Consider the following 13,508-nt stretch of genomic DNA (forward strand, 5'->3'; position numbering starts at 1 on the left):
ATAGGCAGTTTATAAGAGATAAAATAAGAATTTATTTTAATTATTATTTCCAAAGACAGATATTAAGGGTTCTAGTCTTGCTTTTTGCCCTGAGTGTTTCAGTATCAGTAAACATTTTTTAGCACCTTCTATGTACTAAGCATTGTGCTGAGCACTGGGGATAAAAAAAAAAGGCAGAAGGCAGGAGGAAGTCAACTTCACCATCATATAATCTGAAATGTTATACATTAAATAGTTTATAGTAATATAATTTAAAGCATTATCACTGATTAATAGAACTTATCTTTGTTATTAATATTTTCCTTTTCAATTTATTTCTAGGATGCTACAGTTATACCCCACCTCATGGCACTGCTTGGTAGATCTCGTTATACACAAGAATACATTTGTCAGATCTTCTCTCATTGCTGCAAAGTAAGGATATAGAATAAATGTTTTCTCTACTGTAAAATTTTATATTCCCTAAAGGAAATTATTTTTCCTTGGTATTTTTTTTTAGATTTGTAAAGAGGTACTAGGAATGGAAAGTTTGAGTTTTTGCTGTCAGTTTAATATGAAATAAAATTCCTTAGAACATACCTTCCATTTCATAGTTATAAGGAACTCCCAAAGTAGACCTATACCTGATCTGGACCTTTAAGCAACTCTGAGAGGTGAAGTGACCTTGCCAGGATCATATAGTGTCAAAGGTGGGTCTTATCCCAGGGCTTTGCAATTGCCAGACCATCTCTCTATTCGCTGTACCAGTGATGACTGATAGTGATAGCGAACCTTTTAGAACTTTTTAAGGACCTTGTGCCATGCTTCACCCACCTCCTGAGACTGCGTGCAGTGCCCTGGCCATGCTCCGCCACCATGATGATAGAGAGAGGCTCAAGTGCCACACATCCTCCCCTTGCATTCAGGATGGGACCAGGCTCTGAGCCAGCCAAGCCGGGGGCCTGCGTGTGCCCACAAAGAGGTCTCTGCATGCCATATTTGGCATGGGTGCCATAGGTTTGCCATCACAGCACTATGAGATAAATTGTTATTCATTATTTGATATAGAGATAGGGATTGGACCTATAACTTCATTGGCATAGGGAACTCTTTGTAGAAGCAACTTCTACTAATCCTGAGCAGGAATCTTCTGAGAATTGCCTGGAGAGGTTAAGGGATATGTTTGGGGTCACATAGTCAATATTTGTCAGATGTAGAACTTGAATCCAAGTCAGGCTTGCTTTGGGGCCAGGTATCTTCAGCTTTCCTCTGCTGCCTCTATTTTGAAGGAATTTCATTTATAAAGAAATTTGAAAGTTAAACATCTTAGTTATTATTATGGAAGGAAATGTCTTCTAGTAAAAATTATTCTCTCAAAAGCAGTAAAACTTCTAGATTCCTCTTTGCTTAGCATATGGCTTTAGTATATAGATATAATCATCAGATTTCCTTTTGGAGAATCCCTTTACCTTATTAATGGGCAAGGCTAACAGATGTACGTAAATAGTCAAGTTACCAGAACATCAATAATGTGGACATAATTAGGGTAGGAATTTTAGAAGATTTTTCAGAATCAAATATAGTTCATCTCAAAGGGAAAGATGAGTGATTTGGGATTTGGAAATGTAACTTAAGTAGAAACTGGGTGACCTTTTAAGTTTTAATCCAAATTTGAATTTAGCAAGTCATATTTATAGGAGGATTATCTTTTTCTAAAAATCCTATCCATTAATCAGCAAGCATTTCTTTTGACACTAAGTATCATTTTTAAGGAAGAAGAACAGTAAGGGCTAAGCAATCAGGGTTAAAGTGACTTAATCAGAACCATACAGGTACGAGGTGTCTGAGGCCACATTTGAATTTAGGATTTATTAAGCAGGCATTATGCCAAGTGCTGGTGATACAAGTACAAAACAAAGACATTCCTTAATATTTTTTATATAAATATGTAACTTCTATAAACTCTTTTCTTATTCACCTTTTCTTTCCACCCTCCTTTTTCTGTTCTGGAAACATACACATGGGCATATATATGTAAACTTTACACATATGTACATACATTATATATGTAGTAGCAAACTATGACTTCTATTGAATACTTGTTTTCTAATTCATTGAATATTCAATGATTCTTCCAGACCTATTCATCCCTCCCTAAACTTCCTATGACTCCTCCTCCCCCTATCTTCTGAGATGAAATCCTTTCCTTATATTTTGCAAGTAGACTTGAACCCAGATCTTTTTGACCATTGTTTCCTCACTACACCAAAACTCTCATGCCAAATTTAGGCAAGGTTAATTTTACCTAGCTCCTATTTAAAAGTATGGAAATCAGTTACATAGGAGATCATGCCATGAAGGAACTTCTGCTCCAGGATCTCACTCTCATTCCCCGCTCCACAACTATCCTTTATTTCACTCTCCAGTCTCCCCTTCCACAGGCTCCTTGCATATATACTTTTCCTTTCTGCTACCTCCCCCCATTCCTTTTCCTATTCTGGAACCATTCCTCATGGTCAGTCAGCTTTACCGTTCTTCTTGAAATGGACTGTGTTAATATACTTCCTTATGGCCCTCATAACTACCCACAAGAGGGCCCCTACCTAGTCACCATTCCTGAGGGATTTATCATAAAGAATGTTATCCACCTCCAGAGAAAGAACTGTGAAAGCATATAATTTTTCAGTTGTTTATTTGGGTTTACATTTGGGGGTGTTGGCTTTATAATATTACTCACTTTAAAAAATGAACAATGTGGAAATATATTTTGCATGATACTACATGTATAATCCAGATTGAATTGCCTGACAGCATTGGAATGAGGAAGGGGAAGGGAGGGAGGGAAATAACTTTGATCATATGACTTAGGAAGACTTATTTAGAAATTTGTTATTACAATGTAATGGACAAAAAAAAATACATATATGTATATATAAAGCAAAAAAAAGAAAGAATGTAAGCTCCTTGAGGGTAAAGCTTGTCTTCATTTGTATCCCTGATGTTTTCTGTAATGCTTTACTCATAGTAAGAGCATTAAATTCCCTACTGTGTACACTATGTGTGCATATGTGAGGCGGTAGGCATACAAAGACAAAAATAAAAAAATTCCTTCTCTTATGGAATTAACATTCAGTTTGTGGAAAACAAAATATATAAAAATAAGTTTACTAAAAAATTCAAAGTAAATTTTCATGGAGAGGCATTGTCATCATATGGCACTTGAGCTAAGTTTTCAAAGAAACTAGATTCTAAGAGGTAGAAATGAGGAAGGAGGGCCTTTCAGGCACAGAATCCAGCCTATGCTAAGACATAAGGAACAGGATATGAAATTTTGTATGTGAGAAACAGCTAAGGGCCCAAGTAGCTATATGCTATATAATAAGACCGGAAAGATAATATGGAGCTAGGTTGTAAAGGGTTTTCAATGGCAAATAGAGGAGTTTGTAATTGATCCTTAAGGTAAAAAAGAACCACTCTAGTTTATTCACTTGGACAATTTTATGGAAGATGAATTGTAGAAGGAACATCCTAGAAGCAGACCAGTTAGTAGTCTATTACAGTCATCTCTCCCAGGAGGTGAAGGCTTAAACTATAATGATGTCTCTGTGAGAAGAAAGAAAGGGATGGAATTCCTTGAGACTATATTGGGCAGAATGTATATCATTCATTCTGCTTAGATTTGAAACTGTTCTTATAGTAAAAAAAAATGCCTTTAAGAATCCTTTCAGTTGTAAAATATCTTTATTTTGCTTTAAAATGTTCACTACTGAAATTATCCATATTTAGTTTAAAAATTAACTTCTGTAAGAATGAGTTTATTCTTCTTGTTAATATTTGCAATGATACCATTTGCAAGAGTCAGTAATGTGATTGTAACTAAAATGATGTTACCCATTATATTATGATGGCAGTAATTTTTTTCTGGTATATTGTTTTAAACAAAATCAATAATGTAGTTGAGGTAAAATTTAGACCACTTACAATGATAAAAGTTTAATTCCTTATAATTAGAGTTTATTATAATGATAAAGAACTAATTTTAAGCCAAAAAATAAACTGAATCAAAATGATTTTGCTTTTATTATGATGTTATAATAAAACTTTTCAATATCCATTTTCTGAGCTTGTCACTGCCAAAGCTATGATTTTAAATCATTGCCTCAAATTTTATTCTTTTATTAGAATATATATGATAGTAGCCAAATCAGGTTAGAGGTTTTAGATGATAAAGGTTAAGTGCCTTTTCATTTTTTTTTCTATTTTGCCAAAATAGAATTATTTTTAATGGATTATCCAAATTTTTCATAATTCAGAAATTGACAAATATTTTTTCAAATGTTTACACCAATAGCATAAAGTTTTACACTGTACCTGCCAAGTAACTCTTTAAAGGATATAACTCCATAATCTTTTCATATAAACCTCAAAAGTCAGAGTAGTAGGCATAGAAACTGTGAATTAAGTTAATGTTTTATCATTTTCAGATCTCTACCTATATTGAAAGAGACTTTTAGGAGTAGTAAGAGTATAGCAGTCTCTTAGTACATCTTATGGGTTTAGAGCCTAGTTCTAGTATTGGGGGATCCTATTTTTTGCTTATTTGAGTACATTTTTACAAATTACATCATGATACTTCTCTGAACTTTTCTTTGCCCCTTTAAAACATCTACCTAGACACTAAGCATGTTAAGGATTGTTTTACATAACCAGTTATTTGGATCAAACTATCCATTCAACCAGTCAACAATAATTTATTCAATACTAATCGTGTGACAGGATCTCTGTGAGGTGCCTGTTGGGGATACAAGAACAAAGAATCAAATAATCATTATAATGAGCTTACATGCTTATAGAGGGAGACAGAAATATAAAGAGAAATATTTACAGCATAAATATAAAGTTAATAAAGACATTTTAAGAGTGGAATTGGAACCATCACATTTTGCTTTTGGTGCATTTGACTAGACAAGAATGTTCTCTTATTATTTGGTTTCACCAGAACTAAATGAAGATTATTTCAACTCCCCTCCCCCCCCTCCATTTCTCTCACTCTCGTTCTCTCTGTCTCCTATAAAAATAAAAGAGTAGTTGAATTTAGGGTATTTGTGGAGGAAGGACTGTAGCTATTGGAAAAGCTTGTAGGACAGGGTGCTTGGGTGTCATCTTAAAGGAAGAGAAAGGACTTTGTGAGGAGAAGGTAAGGAAGGAAGATATTCCAGGCATGGGGCTGACAGGTGCAAAGTCATAGAGGTAGAAGTTGTAATGTCATTAGTGAGGAACAGAAGAAAGGCTACTTTAAGCTGGATTGCGGTGCAGCCGGAAAATAGTAACCTATGGTATTGGAAAGGTTGACAAAGTCCTTTAATAGGATCTTCTCAAAAAACTATGTGCAATTAAGAGTGAAGTTAGGAAAATCTTAGATTCCAAATGGCTTACGCTGAACATAATATATATACCCAAAGGGATAGCTTTGGGTTATGCAAACCAAAGAAAATAAATTAAGATATTCATTTGAAACAGAATTGTCATATTTGTAATGAGTTTTGTTTGTCTTATCTTCTCAGAGGGGGTGAGTCAAGCAGAGGGAGGGCAGAGAGACTTTGGAGCAAAAAATAAAGTTAAATTGAATTTTAAAAAATGAAATCAATAGTGTCTTTAAAAATTGCATGTGTCTTTAAGAAACTCCAATTGTGTGTGTGTGTTTTTTTTTTACTTAAATGGTTTAGAGAAGCATGGTTTTTATTCTTTTGCCTTTATTCTAGGTAAGTTACTCTCATCTTATTTTGAAGCAAGAACTACTCACTTCCTCTTACCCTCACTTTCCTGTCCCTCATTTTACCAGACCTCTTGATTTGCCATTTATGCCTTTAAGATGTAAGACGAGGTCAGGTATGGGTACACACACACATTTGGTATCAGAGAAAAGTGAAGCTGAGTTGAAGAAATCATAGAGGCCGGATAAGCTCACAACTCTACCAGCAGTGCGTTAGTGTCCTAATTTTGTCACATCTCCATTGATGTCTGTCATTTTCATTTTCTGACATATTAGTCAATCTGATAGGTATGAAGTAGTACCTTATAGTTGTTTTAATTTGCATTTTTTAAAAACCCTGACCTTCCATCCTGGAGTCTATACTGTGTATTGGTTCCAATGCAGAAGAGTGGTTAGGGCTAGGCAAAGGGGGTAAGCGACTTGCCCAGGGTCACACAGCTAGGAAGTCTCTGAGGCCAGAATTGATCCCAGGACTTCCCATCTCTAGACCTGACTTTTAATCCACTGAGCCACCTAGCTGCCCCCTAATTTGTATTTTTAATAATGATTTAGAGCATTTTTTTCTGACTATAGATAGGTTTGATTTCTTCATTAAAAATTGTTCATATCCTTTGACCATGATTGAGTTTTAATAATCTCATGAAGTAGGAACACAATCATGACACATTTTGAAAGTTTATATAGCTATTAGCACCTCTCTGTTCTTAGCCAGGTCTTTGATGAATTGCTTCAAAATAAACAGAACTGAATGATGAAAAAGAAAATAATTTCATTCTTCCACTTTGTCCTCTTTCATTTTTTCTTCTGTATCAATTAGTGAAAAAGAAATAGCTCAGTTATAGAGAAGCCAAATATATATATATAATGTTTTGCTTTTTACCTCTAAATACTTAAGAATGAACAGTATGATACAGTCTGTGGTATAAATATTTTCCACAGCAAATTGCATAGATATCATTAATTAGTTAAAACAAGCTGTGTTTGGGGTCCATTTTAGACCTCCAAGAATCTATTTCATTCCTTATTTTGACCTGAGTGATACTTACCTCCCAAACTCATTATAGGGAAGGGAAGGCAATAAGCACTTTAATAGTACCTTTTCATCTCTCATCTCATTTGAGACTTACAATAGTCCTATGGGGTCCCATTTTACAATTGGAGAAACTAAGTGACTTGCTCAGAATCACCACAGCTAGTCAGTGTCCAAATCCATATTTGAACACAGATTCTTCTGACTCCATGCCTCATACGGTCTCCATTGTACCACATGAATAGTTGAGCATCATTTAAGTCATCCAAACTACCACTTTTCCTGCTTATAATCTTGATAGGCATTCTATGAAGGACAAACACAGGAAACAGGAAATGCAGTTGTACTAGTCATTTGGGTGATGATGGTTACTTAGTTAAAAACTAGACTGCCCCTGACAAAGCAGATTTCGTGCTTTCTTGTGTTTTCAACAAGACCCATAACTGTAAGATCAGGCATAACTTTGCAAAGGGTGTTACATGCAGGTCACCTGCCCTACTGTTTCAGGGTAGTAAGGAAAGCATCAATACAGGTGAAAGGTATCTATTGTGAGAAGACTTAATTGAACAAAGTTTCATTTTACCAGATTGCTATGTCAGGTCTGCATAAATAAATAATTTCTGTTTTCTTACAGGCACCAGATCATCAAACAATTTTATTTAACCATGGAGCAGTACAGAATATTGCTCATCTCTTAACTTCAGTGTCATACAAAGTAAGATGTTAAAAATTATAGTCATCCTTTGTTAGTTTTTTTTGCATGATTTTTTTTCTGAAGAAAAGACCCATGCTTTATTGTATTTGTAATGTTTGCAATCAAGGAAAAGTTACCTTCTGAAGAAAATATTCACGAGTATTTATTTTACTATTTATAAAAAGCTTTCCTTCTGACATTTTTTAAACTGCACAGTGCTTTTACTTTTTGGTAGGCAGGAAGTTGGTTTTGGTTTTTATCTATTTTCATCAACAGTATTTCAAGTTTTTCTGGCTTGGTGCCAATGAAAAATACGAATTGTCTTTTGGAGAAATGTCTTAAAGTGCATTCTCCTGAAAAAATGATGTATCATTTTTGAAAGCACTTTGGATTGGAAATTTCTGAAAACTTTTCATTCATTCACAGTAACTATAATCTAAAATGGTACATTTTTATATGAATATTTAAGATGTGTTATACTATTTCTGAGAAGTTATACTATAGGTCATCAGTATTTAGACTATTCAATTAGGCTTTTTAAAAAAATGAGTAGGTAAGCAATAAATTAACCCTTTGAAATGCATTTTAAAGTCAAATCTTGAGAATATCAGCTTGTTTCCCAGCTAGGGTGTTATATGATAGACTGAGAATATATGCTTATATCATAGAAGATCCTGATTTTTGAATGGAGTGCCTTCAGAGGAGGTTGGCAGACATCTTAATATGCTGCCTGTGTCACTATTAACTAGATTCCACTCATTCCCGTGTTTTAACACCATTGGATTTCAGGTGCTCATAGGGATAGTTCTGTCAACTGCTAGGATCATTAAACCTAGGGTGATTGAGCCACCTTGGCATTAGGCTAGGACTGCTATATAGAAAAGCTCTATCTTTGCTCTTTGTTCTTCAGCTGTAGATTGGGTTTGTTAGGTTTCTTCATAGACTCCAACTGGTTCTATTGATCTTGGCTTTGTTCTCTTTGAGAAGTGGGTTCGTGAATTAGAGTAGGAAGACAGAGGGCTCTGGTTCAAGGAAAAATAACCTCAAGAACTGTAGTCAAGAAGCATCAAATAATTAGACTATAAGAGGTCATCTAATCCAAACCCCTCAAACCTTTCAATTTATAATAAGGAAACTTAAGACCAAGAGAGGTTAGTTGTTTTGCCCAGGAACATACAGTCAAATGAATGGCAGAGCCAAAATTTGAACCCAGGTCTTCTGAATCTAAAACCCAGTATTTAATTTGCATTATGCTGCCTTTCCAGAAACCAAGAAAACCATGGGGATCATTTTCCAAGGCAGCTTTGTGGTTACAAAGACGAAGGCTATAACAGGAAAAATAAAGGAAACAGTTATGCCACTCCTAAGGTTGGCAAGTGTGATAGCTGCATTGCCACCTTTAGCAACTCTAAAGAAAGTGTTGGTTGAATTTTAAGAAATGAAATTCTTAGCCATAAATAGTCTTTGTGCCTGTAGATTTCAAAGTAGGAGAAATAGTCAGCATGAGAATAGGTAAAAAAGTTACTAGGCTATTCAGCTAGCATGTAGGACACTGAGCTTGCAGTTAGAAGGTTGGGGGTAACAATAGAATAGTAGACAATGGAAAGTGACGGAGGTAGAGGAAAACAGAGACAGATATACTCTAGAGTTCTTAATTTAAAATGAAATGACAAAGCTCTCATTTTCATTATCTCAACTAGCAGGATTTGAGTTTCATTAATTAAAGTGCTTCCATTTTCATACCTAGTGTTTTCCTGTTTTCTTCATACACCCAAACTTTAAATTTCCCTCCTTCAATTAAACCAAAGTTCATCTATTTGATATCTTCAATGTAATTCATTTTTACTATTAGTCATCTAGTCATTTGTTTCTAAATATGGAGCCAAAAGCTTTTACTTACAAAATTTCAGGCATTAATACATTTTTGCTTTGTTTTTGTTTGTTTCTTGAAATGAGCCTTTAAAATAAATAAGGTGTACTTAAAAATAAATAAAATTGAGTGCTTTTGGTGAATTACTTAAGGGGGTCAAGAATTTCATTGTCTTTCTTCTTTAAACTTTCCTAAGAAGACTGATTGCGGTTGCTTGAAGCCTAATGCAAGTTATTGTTAAATTTAAGGGTCCTGTGTGTCATTGGTGTCTTTGAGGGTCTAGAATCTCATACCCTCCCACAAAATATGTTACAACTATCACACATGCAATAGAAACAACATGCGTGTGTATTTATAAAATACAAATCTGATAAAATTAGAAAAAATTAGCTTAAAAAAGAGCATGGTAAACCTCACACATCTCAATTAAGTACAATTTTCCTTTTAAAAATTATATAATAAATTCCACAAACTAATTTCTAAGCTGTCCTGTTTGTCTCTGTCTCCTAAACTTCCTTCTGTTTATTTTGTGTGCATGAAAAAATGCTTGTGACTTCCTTTTTTCAATTCTTTTTTTTTTTGCTTTTGAATAAAAAAAAAGCATAGTCAAGCAAAACAAATCCACATCAACCATTTCCAAACATGCACAAGTCAATTTGCACCTTGAACCCGCCTCTCAGCTTGCTTCATAATAGTCATATTAGGTTATTTGCATTAGAAAGTCTTTTGAAACTGTTTTTCTTGAGGGCAGCTGGGTAGCTCAGTGAATTTAGAGCCAGGCCTAGAGATGGGAGGTCCTAGGTTCAAATCTGACCTCAGAAACTACCCAGCTATGTGACCCTGGGCAAGTCACTTAACCCCCATTGCCTAACCCTTACCATTCTTCAGCCTTGGAACCACAGCATTAAATCCAAGACTGAAGGTAAGGGTTTAAAAAAAAAAAAGAAACTGTTTTTCTTTAAAATGTGATAGTCATTAAATAAACTATCCTAGTTCTTCTCACTTCCCCCACTCTGTATCAGTTCATTCAAGTTTTCCGAGTTCCTATTCCTTTTGTCTTTTATAGCACACTAATATTCCATTGCATTTATTTATCACATTTTGTTAAGCCTCTTCCCAGGTGATGGTTAGCCAACTTAGTTACTAGTTCTTTTTTTTTTTTTAAACCCTTACCTTCCATCTTAGAATCAATACTGTGTATTGGTTCCAAGGCAGAAGAGTATTAAGGGCTAGGGGGTAAGTGACTTGCCCCAGGGTCACACATCTAGGAAGGAGTCCAGATTTGAACCCAGGACATCCTGTCTCTAGGCCTGAGTCTCAATCCACTAAGCCACCCAGGTGCCCACTCTGGTTCTTTTCTGTAACAAAAAGATCTAGAAAAAGAGAAAAATTGAAATAATTTATAGTCTTTGCCAAAGGCAAAGTACCTCTTCTATTATAAAATCATGAAATTCTTCATAATCCTGTAATGTATGATACATAGGCACTGAACATAAAAAAAAAAAATTGTTCATTAAAGATTAAGAATTCAGTTGTGTAAGAAGGAAAATAGTGTTTTCAAATTCTTCTACAGAACAGCTTGAATTATTGCTGGAAATTGCTTCTCCTTCCTTTGTTGTTCTTTTTCTGTTGTTACTTATCTCACTTGAAATGCCACTAGTTAATTACCATTATTTCCTAGGTAAAAATAAAAAGCCTGTTGCTTTAATTTAATTGTTTTAAGTACTTTCCTTCTTGTACTACTATTTCATGTTTTCTACTTCTTTAAGATAAATTGTCCTGTTTTAAGTGGTACCTATATCTTTGTTGTACTTCATTATATTTATTCAGATACAATGTAGATTTCTACTTTTTAACACCTTTTATCATTTTGCATTTATTTACTATTTCTTCATGTACCTATATTCTAATTGCTTACAGATCAGTTTTTGCAGATGCTGAAGTACATTTTATGGTTTGAGGTTGGTTTGTTTTCCTTTTTCTTTTTTAAACAGGTTCGAATGCAAGCACTGAAATGCTTCTCAGTTCTAGCTTTTGAAAACCCCCAGGTATCCATGACCCTTGTAAATGGTAAGTTAAAAACTTTGCTGAGTGTTTTAATGTTTTAAAATGAACAATTTTATATGATTAAAAAATTCCCCAAATTCTGGTTTGTTTGCTTCTTTTATTTCTAGTTTTGGTTGATGGAGAATTATTACCCCAGATTTTTGTGAAGATGTTACAGAGGGATAAGCCTATTGAAATGCAGCTCACATCAGCAAAATGGTAAAACTTAATATGACATAACAGGAAAGGAAGTGCATTTATAAATTATTTCATGATATTAGATAGTTATGTCCCAACTGCTTCCTTATCTCATTTGAGAAATTGGAGAATTTTTTGGTTCTCCCTTGCATAATTTATTCTTAAGTAAAGTTGGAAATTAGTAGAGTCCTCATCTAGAATAGATACACTTTCTGAACTTCAGAATGTGGTATACTAACTGCCATATAATATGATTATTATCTGCAATGGAAAAAAGCAGATACCATATTAATGTCATAGTGTTTGTTAATTAAATTGCTAATGGTATCAAATCAACATTTTGAAAAAGTATTTTAATGTCTATATTTGTAAATAGTTTTAGATCTAAAGTAAGTCATATTTTGTTTTTTGTTTGTTTTTTTTTTTTGCAAATTTTATTTTATAAATTAATTTAGAATGTTTTTCCATGGTTACAAGATTCATGTTCTTTCTCTGCTCTTCCCCAACTCCCCTCCCATAGCCAACATGCAATTTCTCTGGGTTTTACATGTGTCATTGATCAAGCCCCATTTCCATATCATTAATATTTGCACTAGGGTGATCATTTAGAATCTATATCCCCAATCATATATATCCCCATCGACCCTTACGATTGAGCAGTTGTTTTTCTAAAGTAAGTCATATTGTGACAACTAAACTACATTTAAATTCAGGCTCTCCATTAGGGTTGTCTTTAGTGCTATATTTGTTTCTAAATGTAATCTTTATACTTTATTTTAGTTGATCTTTTTGCTAGCACCCCAGCACTTTCGGTGTTATTAGTTGGCTTTGTTGGACTATTTGATGACTGAATAGAAAAAGAAATGTACTTATAGAAAATAATAATTGACTTGATTTTCCTATGAAATTTGAAAAACAATTTTAAAAGATTTGTAAATCAAGTAGCAAGTTTTTTTCCATTTATATTTCCATTTATTTCTAGCTTAACATATATGTGCAGGGCTGGAGCAATTCGGACAGATGACAACTGTATTGTGTTAAAGGTAACGTCATTTCAACTTGTTTTTAGATGGACTGTAAATTTTTCAGAAATCAAAATATTTCATACATTAAAATATTTTATATATTTATTGTTATTTTCTGATTTTTTCTTTCCATTAATCATTTGATAATTTAGTTATATGTACATATAAAAAATATTACAGAGGTACTATCTGTTGCATTGCCTTCCTTCACTTCATATAAATGGGCTAGTCATTTAGATTTTTTAAATTGGTGCTAGGTATATTTTGAAAAAATCTTAGACCAGGAATAAAATATTCTATTTGTAATCTCTTTGGAGGTCTTCTGATAATGGGAACAATGTAGAATGTATGTAGAATTCAGCAACAACACTGAAAATACTTACCATCTTATGCTTAATATACTTGTAACTTGCTTTACCTGTAGTATAGGTATTTAATGTTATCTTGGTTTGACAACTACAAGCCATCCCAGTCTCATCAAAGCATTGTTAAATATTCTAAAAACCCTATGTTGTCTCATCATGTCATTAAGGTAGCCCTACATATTGTCCTATACATAAATGTTTTTGCATTCCCAATTAGTTTCTTCTTTTGTTTCTGTAATGGGACTTGTCACCATTTGAGCATAGTTATAGATTATTCTTCATAAAAGGTAGATTGGTTCTATACTCATCAGTCGTTTATTAATAATAGCTATTTTCCCTTATCTCCTCTAGCATTTGCCATTTCTTATCGGTGTGAGGTGCTACCTCAGAATCATTTTAATTTACATTTTTTCATATGACTGTAGATAACTTTGATTTTATTTCTGATGAAACTTGCCTGTTCATATTTATATTGGGAAATATAATTTATTTTTATAAATTTGACTTAGTTCTGTATATGTTTGAGAA

General features: G+C 33.7%; 1 protein-coding gene across 5 annotated transcripts in view; it reads left to right on the top strand.

The window, feature by feature from the left end:
- ARMC8 (armadillo repeat containing 8) overlaps positions 1-13,508 on the top strand; it is a 116,026-nt gene that overhangs the window by 49,934 nt on the left and 52,584 nt on the right. For all 5 annotated transcript variants that reach the window (XR_467287.3, XM_007493928.3, XM_007493930.3 and 2 more), the window contains 5 exons: positions 322-414; positions 7,417-7,497; positions 11,341-11,416; positions 11,521-11,611; positions 12,573-12,633. Coding sequence is in view for 4 of the 5 variants with exons in the window: in XM_007493928.3 (XP_007493990.1) it covers positions 322-414; positions 7,417-7,497; positions 11,341-11,416; positions 11,521-11,611; positions 12,573-12,633 (402 nt within the window). In the remaining variant the exon portion in view is untranslated. The remainder of the gene's footprint in view (positions 1-321; positions 415-7,416; positions 7,498-11,340; positions 11,417-11,520; positions 11,612-12,572; positions 12,634-13,508) is intronic.

The sequence above is a fragment of the Monodelphis domestica genome, chromosome 4, assembly GCF_027887165.1.
Source record: "Monodelphis domestica isolate mMonDom1 chromosome 4, mMonDom1.pri, whole genome shotgun sequence".
NCBI lineage: Eukaryota > Metazoa > Chordata > Mammalia > Didelphimorphia > Didelphidae > Monodelphis > Monodelphis domestica.